The 13435-nt window shown below is 50.0% G+C and overlaps 1 protein-coding gene across 6 annotated transcripts in view; it reads left to right on the top strand.

The window, feature by feature from the left end:
- LOC123365196 (phytanoyl-CoA 2-hydroxylase interacting protein) overlaps positions 1-6521 on the top strand; it is a 50475-nt gene extending 43954 nt beyond the window's left edge. For all 6 annotated transcript variants that reach the window (XM_045007887.1, XM_045007888.1, XM_045007889.1 and 3 more), the window contains one exon: positions 557-6521. In XM_045007887.1, coding sequence (XP_044863822.1) covers positions 557-1091 — 535 coding nt within the window. In that variant the 3' untranslated portion in view covers positions 1092-6521. The remainder of the gene's footprint in view (positions 1-556) is intronic.
- Positions 6522-13435: the final 6914 nt, after the last annotated feature.

Genomic DNA, 13435 nt, shown 5'->3' with positions numbered 1-13435 from the left:
ACACCCCCTACTCTCCTCCCGGCTCCCCTAGCAGGGCCGGAACACACACCCAGCCTAGCAAATGCAGGGGGTCTGGGGGGAAGAAGCACGATCTCCAGGAGTTTTCCTGACTTAGAATGAGGAGGCACAAAGAACACAGAGCTGGGGCTGCAAGGCTGGTCTCCCCTCTGACCCTGTCCTGTCCCAGACCTATCTGCACTCGCTCAAAAGTAAAACCAATTTCAAGCACACTCCCCGAGCTGGGAATAGAACCCTGGAGTCCTGATGCATAGTCTTCTGTTTTAACCCATAGACCCCACCCCTCTCTCAAAGCTGGGAATAGAACCCAGGAATCCTGGCTCCAATCCCATCCCCTGCTCTAACCACTAGTCCACAAACACTAGCTTGTGGTATACCCACACCAGCAAATAGTATCCAAACCCGAATTTCAGTGGGGGCGTGCTGGGGTAACCCCGAGGAGCGGTTAGTCTCTAGTGCGGCCGATGGAGCACAAGAGCCATGCCCCCTCCACTGGGCTGACAGTCTGAAGCTCACTCTCTCTCTCCCTGCCTCTCAGGATGCATTGTGGGAACATGATGAAGCCCTCTCTGAAGGACAACAGTGGGAGCCATGGCTCACCCACCAGTGGCATGCTGCACGGGATCTTCTTCAGCTGCAACACCGAGTTCAACACAGGCCAGCCCCCCCAGGACTCGCCCTACGGCCGCTACCGCTTCCAGATCCCCGCCCAGCGCCTCTTCAGCCCCAACACCAACCTCTACTTTGCGGACTTCTACTGCATGTACACCGCCTACCACTACGTCGTCCTGGTGCTGGCTCCTAAGGGCTCCCCGGGAGACCACTTCTGCCGGGAGCGCCTGCCCCAGCTGGACATTTCCTGCAACAAATTCCTGACCTGCTGCATGGAGGACGGCGAGCTAGTCTATCACCATGCCCAGGACATCATCCTGGAGGTGATATACACTGAGCCCGTCGACCTCAGCCTGGGCGTGCTGGGAGAGATCAGCGGCCACCAACTCATGAGTCTCTCCACCGCTGATGCCAAAAAGGACCCCAGCTGCAAGACGTGCAACATCAGCGTGGGGCGCTAGTGACTTGAGGGGGGAGCTGGAGGGGATGCGTGTGTGGGGAGGCATGCATGAAGCAGGACTGGACTAACCTGAGGCTTTCTGCAATGGACGTGGTCTGGGATGGGGGCAGGGGTGGAAACTGGGACCTGGATGGGACTTGTGGCTGGAGTGAGCGTGGACTGTGGATTTCCAATCTCTCTGCGCATGCCTTGCTGTCCAATGTCAATTTGGACTTGGCAGGATCCCGGCCATAGTGGGAGAGGACCTCCGGTGCTGCTCAAATGGGATCTTGGCCTCCATTGACTCCTGCAGACAAACCCTGGTCAGTATGAGAAGGGAAACACCTGAGCTGGCTGCTAATCTGATTCAAGCCAAGGTGGAAAGACCCGCCCCCTTCTGCACTTGCCCCACTGGAGAGTGGGAGCTCCAGCCCCCTCGGAACCAAGCTGCCCATTCATTGCCATTTTCAAGTTGGAAAGAACAGGAGCTTTGGGTTAATTTGGAAATGTTATCATCAGGGGAACCTGGAGCTCTTCCCTCTCTGATATGAGCTCCCCTTCTCCTAGATCTGCCTCTTCAGCCCTCTCTCACCCTGTCAATTCAATAAGCCCCTACCTTTCTGCTACTCTCTCCAACCCTACCCTTTGCTAAGCGCTCAGTCAACTCCTACCTTGCCCAGGTGGGCTAGATCTTCACCTGCCACCTGATTCCCACCTGGGGAGCCCTGAAGGGTATGTCCCACTGCAGCTGGGAGCCAGCCTCCTAGCCCAGGGAGATAGATTTGCACTGGGGGGGGGGTGGCTTGTGAACCCAGCATGCGCTTAACCACCTAGCCCAGGTGTGGGTCTTAGCTTAGATGGCCAGCTGTGAAACCAGAGCCTGCTGTTTTCTCCTGGTGGGGCCTCTCAGCTATTGGAGGCTTGGCAGGCTCAGGAAAGAGCATGCAGCTACCTCACCCTCAGCTCCCTCCATCCGGGCTCTGTCTCAGCCCCAGGCTGTCCTGGAACTTCTTGCTTCACCGCCTTTATTTACCTGGTTAAGCGCCGTGTGGGCTGGGCGAGCGGCCCCATTGCAGGTCCCGACAGGCCCCGTGGCACTCCTGGGTTGTGTTGGAATTCCCGGGGGTGGCTGTAGCATGAATGTACCTGCTCCCCAGTCTCAGGTGGAGCCTAGCCCTGCCCAGGAGGTCTCCTCCCGCCCCGGCTGGGTGCGGGGAGGAATGCAGCCTCCCTGCTTGTGACTTCAGCCACGTCCTGGAGTGACCTGCCAGCTTCTGGGGTGAGGAACAATTTCACCCTCTCTTCCTTTTGTCCCCCTTGCCCACTCCCACCTCCAAGCACGGCTCTCTCCTGGCCTCCCACCACTGTGCACCATGGAACCAGGCTGATTGGAGTGCTGGGTCTCCTTGCTGCTACCATGTCCCTCGGGCATGATCTGCTTGCCATGCTACGGCCTTTGATGTGTTGCCCCAAAAGCGGTCTTGAGGGCTGCTTTTTTCTCCAGGTGATGGGAGAAGAAAGGCTTGGCTAGATCCCAAGGCATTCACAGCAGAGCCCCATCCTTGCTTCAGCCTAACTTGTCCATCACTTGAGGCAGCCTGAGCCAAGCAGAACTTCCTCAAACTCCTGCCCCAGGCCTGCCCTGCTCCCCACACCAGCCACCTCCTCCCAAGGCTGAGCCTCGCTCCCTCCTCTTTATAAATAGTGCTGGGCTTTCTGTGCTATGTGAAAACTTTAGCTTTCCAGGGGAGTCTGCCGGCGCCCAGACTGCTTGAACATGTGGCGTGAGGTGCCCGTCAGCCTTCCAGCCATGCCTGTGAGCTGCCCTTGGCCCTGAGAGAGGACAGCATGAGGGGGCATTTCCTAAATTGGAAGAGAGATGCAGAGTCTGCCCTTTCACCACGCCCTGCTGCAGACTGGGGCCAGGGCCTGAAGGACAGAGGCAACAGAGATATTCTGTGTGGAGAGGTTTTTTGGCATCTGGAAATCAGATAAGACCCACAGAGGAGCTTGTGGGCATCCAAAGCAGCAGGTCCAATCAAATGAACTAAGGACTCTGGTACCAACAGCTGGAAGATGTTCGACGTCCCAAAATTCTGATTCCCATCCTATTCACCAGCTGGGGGTTTGAACTCAGGAACCTTCAGCTTTAAAAGCCCGAGCTGCTACTGTGTGAGTTAAAGGAGCAAGTCCCCCTGCTAGCAGCAGAGGTAGTAGATTCACAAACAGATTTGATGCAGACCGGCCACTAGCAGCAGATAAAGATCCTATAGTTTCCTGGTGAGCAGTCATATTCTAGACCCGGCATGTCCCCAGTTGCCCAGAGAAATAGAGCAGGGCGTTCATTATCAAGCAGTCACCCTTAAAAGGGGAGGGAAATTTCAAGCGCTGGCCATTGCTCCGGGAAGGGAGGCCCTGCTCTGGTGAGCACAGTAGTGTTTTAATTCTTAGTGGCATTTGGGATGCTTGAGCATCCGGCTGTGCAGTGTTTGCTGTGTGCTGTCGCAATGTTGTGCTGTTAGTGCTGCAGCCAGGAAGTGATAAGGACCTTGGCTTTTTTTACACTAGCTTTTGATTTCCCCTTATACTGCGAAATCCAGCCATGCCAACTGAAAAACCCCCACTTGTCCATTGGGACGTGGCTTGTGCAGAGGCTGCTGATGCCCACAGGCAGTGCACAGTTTCCTGGCTGGTCTCTGACCTGTGCGCTGATACTGACACAGAGGTCCCAAAGGCTGCTGCAGTCTCGGAAGCTTTTCCAAGCAGTAATGTTGATAGATCACTCCAGCAAAGGCCACAGGATTTGCAGCACCATGTGACTTATGTTTCATTGCTCGTGGCAATGTGAGACTTGAGATAATATATGGGAAATGAGTGCAGGCAGGGCGTGGTAGGTGTGACAGTCAGCCTTCCCCGGGGACAGGCGGAGGAGGGTGGTGGTGACTAAGGGTGTGTTCACAGTGCGATGAAAGATCCACTGCACAGCTATGGCTGGCCTGGGTCAGCTGCCACAGGCTCGTGGGGCTCAGACGGTGGAGTTATAAAATTGCAATATAGACGTTCAAGCTCACCCAGGCTTATGAGGGGTTTGGGTCTTAGAGCCTGGGCTCCAGCCCGAGCTGGAACATCTCCACTGCAATTTTTAGCCCTGCAGCCTGAGCCCAAGTCAGCTGACCTGGGCTCCGAGACCCAATGCCATGGGTTTTTTTTATTGCAGTGTAGACATACCCGGAGAGTCTTCCCTGGAGACAGAAGGAGGAGGGGGTTGGTGACAATCGGCCTTTCCTAGAGACAGCTGGATGGGGGAAGTGGTGAGTGGGATTGACAGTTTCTCTAGAGACCGGAGGAGATGTGTGGCACAGCTGACTGTGAACTCATTGAATCAGTGGGCCCAATTCAGAGGTGTTGTGTAAGAGGGTTGTAAATTGCCCATTGGCCAATGCGTGTGACAGTCAGGAAGTTGAGGCTGGTGTAAGCACACTTTGGAGCAGGAGGTTGATTGAACTTAGACTGACGTAGGTGCCCCCATGAGACCAGGAGGGGAGAATCAGAATCTGGCTAGGAGGGTGTCCATAAGGGGGGAGCGGATCTCTTCTTGGGAGCTTCTTGTCGTCTCTTTAAAGATGACGCAGGCTAGGTTTCCCTTTCTGCAGCATCAGGGTGGGAGCCAGAGGGGGCTGTGTCTGTTCTGAGAGACTCCATCCCCCTTTGCCCTCTGTGCCCCACATGTGGCTGAGAACCACAGCATGGCGCTTGTGTGGCAGTGTCCACATCATCCCTGGCCTGATGTGGTGCTTTTCCAGTCTCTGTGTATGATGCACGCTGTAAAGAAAACCCCTTACAAACCTGTGCTGTGCTGACAGTGTGTATCAATAAACTAACAACCTGTGTGCAGCCCAGCCTGCTGCTTGCATTGGCGTCTCGGGACAGCTGGGTGTGTGTGTGTGGGTGCACCAGGGAGGTGATCCAGTTTCAAGGAGAGGGCTTTTATATACGGCTGTGCGTGTGGCAGTGGGAAATTGGAGGGGGGATGGCTGCAGTGACTGGTCCATTGCTGAAGCTCTCCCAACTGAACGGAGCCTGAAATGTCTTCTAAGGTCAAAAGGAAGAAAAGTTTAAAAACGGATGAGGTTGCAATGGTGAATGTAGAGTCCCCACCCCATCCCAGCAACCATGTCCTGTTAATTAACTCTGCCACCTGACCTCCTGCCTGGCCTCAAGATACCCTCCAGCTCAATAACCTCTGGGGTTACTGCTGTAGCATTCCCCCATGAAGGCCCCTCTGTACAGCTGGAGTGCTCCTGGGGTGGCTAACATAGCTTCCCTGTTTCCTTTGGGGGCCTCTGTAGTGAAGGTCTTCCTGAGCAGACTCATGACGGGTTGCCAAATTGGCTTCTCCCTCTCCCACCTGCTGGTGCCTCAAAACATGGGAATCAGTATAAGACCCTGAATGAATAGGCCCCCATAGAACACACCAACTAAGGAGGAATGGACTGGCTGCTACTCACCACAATTGCAATGGGATGGATGGATGGAGTCTTGAGGGGACATTATTGATCTTGTGAACCAGATCAGAGCAACCTCCGTCTGACACTAACAGGGCCATGTTTGGGTGATTTTGCTCTGGCTTTGAGCCATGACATTATGGGGTCTTGACACAGCAGGACTAGCTTGCAGGATGAACTAGGAATTCTACTCTACTTTAAAGAATTGCTACACTATTCCATAGTAATTGATACTGTAGTATACGCCATAGAAACAGACCCAGCACTGCTGCTCCACAGTATTTAATACTACAGTACTAAAAAAACAGAACAATGGTCAACAGAAATGAATGCTACACTATTCTCCAGTAAACAATATTACAGAATTTCAAAGAGCATATCACTGCTCAGCAGTAATTAATACTACAATAACAAAAAACACAACCGTATCCTACAGTAATGGCCCCAAGCACAATAGCTTTACAAAAGAGTTTCTACTAGGCTAATTCCTACAGTCCTTACTCAGTGCTTGACTTTACCTGAGTAAGGACTGTGGAGTATGGCCCACCCTACTTGGCATTATCACTACAGAAGACTGCAGTATTTCTGCCTGTAAGGGTGGAGAGGATCTTGCAGCCCATGGGTCCATTCCCCTCCTCCCCACCTGCCCTGAGATGACTCGAACGCTGCTCACAGACTGGCCACTCACCTTGCAGTCAGGTCTGCAGAGTTTGGTGAACACTGTGTTTTTGGAACTGGGCACAAAATCCCAGATTCCCGAAGGTATTTAGGCACCTTACTTCCATGGGAATTAGGTGCCTAAGTACCTTTGAGGATCTGTGCACAAAGTGCCTGCAAATCAGAGGAAAAGAGTTTGCAATGAACACAAACAAAACAGGAAGCGGTTCTGGATTCAGAACATGGAAGTCACTACTTCACAGCAGTCCAGAAGTCAGTCTAGTCTGGAATTCTGTCTCCTGCTGCGTTGACTAGAACATGGGTGCATCTAGCTTGGTCTCCCAATGGCACCAGTATCCTGTCTCGATCTACACTGAGAGAGCCCAGTGCCCTCTCTCTTGGTCTCCATCTGAATCTAGTTTGGTCTCCATCTGTATTGAGATAGACTATCCAGCACAGAATCCTGCCTCCAGCTGTACTGGGACTCACTAATGGTCCATCTAGGCTGGTGTCCTGTCTGTTATCAATTAGAAATGCCAAATGCTTTAGGGGTGGTAAAAAAATAAATAAAACCTTCACTCGTCATGCATAGCTTTCCAAGCCATGACAGTTTAAATGCCTGTGATTTCATAGATGTTACCAGTGAGATATTTTAAATTACTCATCTAAGATGCTGCAAAATTCATCTCCACAAGAGCAAGGCACTTCAGAAGCTGCCTGGCAATTAATCCAGAATGAGTGAGGCTTGGCACGTCTGCATCACGCCCTGGCAAACTGTGCGGTACAATGCTAGGCAGGGGTGAAAGTGCAGGGTCCCTCCTGACCTCTGGCCGGTGGGCAGCCTGTGCAGGGGAGCATGAGGGTCGATGGCTCATGAAATTTTTATTCCAGCAAGTGTTACTGTAGATGTCATTCTTCTTTATGCCAGAATCTGTTATTAAATTATATATGAAAAGATCCTATTCACACACAAGTTCCCTTTGCAAATTAGGCAAGCTACAGAGAGAGAGAGAACACTGCTAAATAAGATACTAACTGGCAATTAGCATGCAATTACCCATCATGCTTTGCACTATTATCCCACTCGTAATATTAGCATTAAGTGCATAAAAAGAAAAGAAAACTTGCCACTTTGCTTGCATATCCCTTCCTCCTGGAGTACAGGTAAGGACTGGCTGCCTTTTATACTAGGGCTCTAGCTGTGACCCTCAGATCAGGGTTTTCTCCCAAAGGATATTCAGCTTTCTTATCTACAATTTGCAAGACAAGCCTGGAGATTGTGCACAGAGCAGGTACAGCATGGGCAGAGGCAGGCAGTGCAAGCTTCTCCCTACACTCCTACCCACCACTAATAATATCATCTACCTCTTCTGTAGCATTTTTCATCAGTAGATCTCTAAGTGCTTTATAAAGGAAGTCAGTATAATTAACCCCATTTTACAGATGGGGAAACTGATGCACAGAGATGGGACACTGGGAAAGCTAGGTAGCACCCTGGTCTCCCTACTCCCAATACATGCTCTATCCACTAGACCACACTGTGCTTTCCTCTGAATGCCCCATTCAGTCCATGGCCTCTCTGCTGAAGCTACCAACCAAGGGGACTAATTCATACTAACTGATCATTGTTTTGGGGATGCTGATGCCTGCCCAATTGGGCCAAGACCCAGCAAACTCATTTCACGTGGGCCACTGGGCACCCCTTGGACAGAGACAGCTTTTGATCATTACTGTCCAAGGATGGAGTTGGATGGATGATCATAAGAATATAAGAATGGCCCTACTGGATCAGACCAAAGGTCCATCTAGCCCAGTATCCTGTCTTCTGACAGTGGCCAGTGCCAGGTGCCCCAGAGGGAATGAACAGAACAGGTAATCATCAAGTGATCCATCCCCTGTCGCTTATTCCCAGCTTCTGGCAAACAGAGGATAGGGACACCATCTCTGCCCATCCTGGCTAATAGCCATTGATGGACCTTCTTCCATGAATTTATCTGGTTCTTTTTTAAAAATAAAATAATTGGAGATATACCAATCTCTTAGAGCTGGAAAGGTCATTGAGTCCAGCCCCCTGCCTTCACTTGCAGGACCAATTCTTGCCCTAGATACCTAAGTGGCCCCCTCAAGGATTGAACTCACAACCCTGGGTTTAGCAGGCCAATGCTCAAACCACTGAACTATCCCTCCTCCCTGTTATGGTCTTGGCCTTCACAACATCCTCTGGTAAGGAGTTCCACAGGTTGACTGTGTGTTCTGTGAAGAAATACTTCCTTTTATTTGTTTTAAACCTGCTGCTTATTAATTTCATTTGGTGACCCCCTAGTTCTTGTGTTATGAGAAGTAGTAAACAACACTTCCTTATCTACTTTCTCTACACCAGTCATGATTTTATAGACCTCAATCATATCTCCCCTTAGCCGTCTCTTTTCCAAGCTGAAAAGTCCCAGTCTCATTAATCTCTTCTCATACGGAAGTTGTTCCATACCCCTAATCATTTTTGTTGCCCTTTTCTGAACCTTTTCATCTAGTGGTGAAGCTCTGTAACTCACCAGCAAACCCAGGCATATCCAGTCCCACATCTGTCCTTCAGCTCCTTTTTCCTGTTTTCATAGCAGAACTGTGTCATTCTGTCCACCTAGACCAGGGGTAGGCAACCTATGGCACGCATCCCAAAGGCGGCACGCGAGCTGATTTTCAGTGGCACTCACACTGCCCAGGTCCTGGCCACCAGTCTGGGGGGCTCTGCATTTTAATTTAATTTAATTTAATTTTAAATGAAGCTTCTTAAACATTTAAAAAACCTTATTTACTTTACATACAACAATAGTTTATTTATATATTATAGACTTATAGAAAGAGACCTTCTAAAAACATAAAAATGTATTACTGGCTCGCAAAACCTTAAATTAGAGTGAATAAATGAAGACTCGGCACACCACTTCTGAAAGGCTGCCGACCCCTGACCTTGACAACCTGGGACCTAGAGGGGAGGCATGTAGGTTTTAAAGGTCTCTCCAAGGAGCGTGGGTGTGCATGTACACACACACACACACACACACACACACACACACACACACACACACACACACACACACACACACACACACACACACAGCCATGTCTGCAGCTGCCCTAAAACTGACACTGAAAATTGCAAATTACTTAAAAACATGATCTTTCCCCATCCTCTAAAGAAGAAAAAACATTATTGAACGCTGCAGCACCCCTGCAATCAGAGCTCACTGCCAGGCCTGCCTGGTAACAGGTGCCCTTGTTGTTATGCTCCTTGGCAACAAACACCCTCACAATGCCCCTAGCAACGGATGCACTCTCTACTCCATCTCTTCAGCAGCCCCCACTCTCGACCACCCCCGCCCCCATTCCCCACTGCTCGCTGCTGCTGCCCCCCCCCGCCCCAGAACAGTGCAGTGCAGTACACAGACGCCACTTGACACTTAGAACAAACCAGCCTCTGAGAAACATTAGAATGGAGGCTATTCCACGGCTGACAACCCCCCACCCCAGCCCACTCCCCCAGCTTAATCCCGTCACTAGCTAGTTTGGTCACAAGGGGGAGCCGCAAAGCTGTCTTGTTTCTGAAATGTGAAGGCACTAAAAGAAGTCCAGGGGGAGCGTGGGTGCATAGGGGCATTAGCCTACCTTCCATCCGCTCCTCCCTAGGGGAGTGTGTCTCATTTTAGACTCACCTTTGTTATCCCACGTGGACCTGGGGAATATCCCATATCTTAAGTGCTGAAAACGACTGCCAGCGGCCACCGCCTGAATGCAGAATCCTGAATCCAGGCTCCCAGGAAACAAGATTTATGCCGAAGAACTGGTTATCTCTGCACCATTTCAATTACCTACCTCTGCTGTGTTCTCTTGGGTGTCAGCCCCACACTGTCCTGCTCTTTGCCCCCAGCAAGATGACATCTGGGACATTATACATGGTGCATTGGCAGCTGGGTTCACTCCCCAACCCCAACCCCGCTCCACTGCCTCTGAGACCAGATGTGAACCCCCAGACTGGAGCTGCCTGACAAACAGAAGGGAACTGGAGTGAATGTGTTGAATTATGCATCTCACCGCAAATCACTGCTTACTGGTTATATCATTTGTGATCCCCAGCAGAAAGGTGTGGTGAAACAAAACCATGCCAGGATTGTGCTGCATGCCAGGGCTATGCATGATGATACCAGCAGAGAGAGAACTCAGCGCTAGCTACTGTAAAAGCACAGGCCACTGTCATTTGGTTCATGACTTTTGCTGCATTTCTACACAACATGAGACAGGGATGCATTCTCCTCCCACCGCTATTCTGTGTTGAGCGATCGATTGGATACTGGAACTTCCCGCTCCACATGTCAGAATCAAGCGTGGTGAAGAAGTGTTCACTGATCGAGACTTTGCTGATGACACTGCCTTGCTGGTGGAGAAGTCCAAGTATTTCAGCCTCCCCCCTCCAAGGTCTCCAAGGTGCCGCTCCACTATGGAGTTGAGCTTCTCGTGGCAGAAGATCAAGGGCCAGAACCACAGAGTGGGGCCAGCAGGGCCCCCGTTGCAGGTGGGGTCGAGTTCTGTGGAGAGATTGATGAGTTTATCTACCTAGGCTGCAAGCTGCGTTCAAAGTCGCAGTATTTCTCACTGCCTCCTGCATGATGTCCACATCTCGCTTCTGGATGCCAAAATATCTTTGTGCTGAGACAAAGTTCAGGATCTATCAAACCTGTGTACTACCTGCATTGTTATACTGTCCTACCTTCAGTGGCCATGGAGAACAATGGATCACTATCCTCTTTATAACAGCCCTTAACATATTTGAAGACTGTTATCAGTTTTCTTTTCTCATGACTAAACATGCCCAATTTTTTAACCTTTCCTCATAGATCAGGTTTTCTAAATCTTTTATCATTTTTGTTGCTCTTCTCTAGACTCTCTCTAATTTATCCATATTCCCTAAAGTGTGGTGCCCAGAACTGGACACAATACTCCACCTGAGTCCTCACCAGTGCTCAGAGGTGAGGGACAAGTATCTCCCATATCTTATCTACAACAACGTTAATACAGCCCAGAACGATACTAGTCCTTTTGGTAACTGCATCACATTGACGATTCGTATTCAATTTGTGATCCACTATAACCCCCAGATCCTTTTAATCAGTACTACCACCTAACCAGTTATTCCCCATTTTGTAGTTGGGCATTTGATTTTTCCTTCCAAGTGTAGTACTTTGTGCTTATTCTCATTGTATTTCATCTTGTTGATTTCAGACGAATTCTCTTCACTTAAGTTCAAAAGCAGCATTGCATGCTCTTTGGCCACGTTGTCAGGATGGACAAAAACACCCCAGCACACCATGCTCTCCAAAACTCTCCATTGACCCTACCTGGAGCCCTTTGTGGGGCCATCCCAGGGATTTGTGGATTTGCAGGAATGAGCCAGCTCTGGGAACTTCACTACACAAGGTCTGGTGTGACACCATCAAGCATAGTCACTCTGGCTGGTGCAGTGGTCCTCAGTAGACTATGCATATTTGATGATGCTGATGCTACCTGTCAAATCTCTTTTAGTAGTTACCAATAGTATAAGACTCATGCCACACAGCTGAGCAGTTCAGATACCATCCAGTAGAGGGCAGTGGTGCACATACACATCGGCCAGCTCAGTTAGTGCAGAATTTCATTAGTCAGCAGAGATGTGCTCCAGGTCTGCTCTCCCCACTCAGTCTCTGCCTAAAAGCTGGCCCAATTAGCACAGGACTGATCGACAGCTACTGAAAGGACCAGGTTAAAACTGGGACTGGCCTGCAAATCAGGCTTCACAGGTGACCGGGTGTGCCCTTGATGTTGACCCTGAGATACAGCCCAGGGAGCTGAAAGAAGCTGCATTCTCCGAGTGACAGAACTGTGGCTGCTGAAATGTTAATGGCTGGCTGGGCAATGATTCAAAGACAGTGTTAGGGCCAAAAGAGATTGAATCCAGATGCGAGCTGGGCAGATGCGAGGGAGTCAGGGAAAGGGAGAAATGAAGCCAACATTCCCTGCAGCTGGCGGCACCTAAATCAAAGTGCCATCCAGAGGTTCCGAGGAGCAGCAATTGCGTGCCGCGGTTTTCAAAAGCGACTTGTGCATCCAAGGGCCCCACTTGAGACTGGAGCTGGTCGGGAGTTTTCCAACCCAACGTTTTTTTGGTCAGAAAATGTCAATTTGCTGGGGCTGGAACTGTTTGTGGGGGAGGGTCAGTTCTGATAACTCTCCCCCATTCAGAAGAACAAGTTCTGAAAATTGTAGAACCATCCCGCTTTGACATTATTGAAACAAACAGCTTCATTTTCCGGTGCAAATCGACTTTCTGTTCAGACATTTTAGTTAATTTATACTAAAAAAAAGCTTTAAAAAATGGAAAAAAAAAGGTTGAAATGGAAAGGAGATGTTTCAAAGTTATTGAAACAAAACATTTTTCAGCTCATCAGGTCGCAAACGTTTGTGGGAGTTTTGACTTTTCATCCCAATTTGGGATGGGAAAAAGGTTGGAACTCTCAAAAACGCTGCTAGGATGGAGAACTGTTGTTCCCCACCTAGCTTTTCTTGAGATACCTTAACAGGGGTTAATTTTTAGACAGTGTTTATTACCCACCCAGCTACCTACCCTCCCTCTGAAAACCAGGCCCCTGCCAGGGGTCTCAAGTTGGGCACCTAAAATCCAAGGGACTCTCTCAGGATGGGGTGGTCCTTTAAAGAGATTCTGGTTCAGCCCCCAGCCTGTGATTAATTAAGCTGCCTCCCAGGCAATGGGGCTGTGGCCAGGGATCAGGTAATCACTTGATCATCCCCATCACCTGGGATGCAGCCTGTGAGGTGCTCAGCAGATGGTGGTGGTGAGGGCCGTATAAGGACCTGATTCAAAGCCTAGTGAAGTCAATACAAAGACTTCTATGTCCTTTAAATCAGGTCCTCAAAGCCTAGCTAGCTAGATTCTCCAGTGGCTCACAGCAGGCTACCTGCAAGTGCCCACTGTGATGCAGACGGTCCCTGGTTCAGCACTCTAAGCATGCTCACATTAGGGACCAATAAAACAACAGGAAAGGATCTGGCTGGGAGAGCTAGGACTTTATTATATTTTCCAAATACATTCCGAAGGACAGCAGCCAGTTTTGGATCCTTTCCCACCACCCAGAGCTAGTGCATTCCTTGCTGATTTCTG

This window comes from Mauremys mutica, chromosome 2 (assembly GCF_020497125.1).
Source record: "Mauremys mutica isolate MM-2020 ecotype Southern chromosome 2, ASM2049712v1, whole genome shotgun sequence".
Taxonomy (NCBI): Eukaryota; Metazoa; Chordata; order Testudines; family Geoemydidae; genus Mauremys; species Mauremys mutica.
The sequence above is the reverse complement of the archived record's forward strand: the minus strand, read 5'-3'. Positions and strand labels throughout refer to the sequence as shown.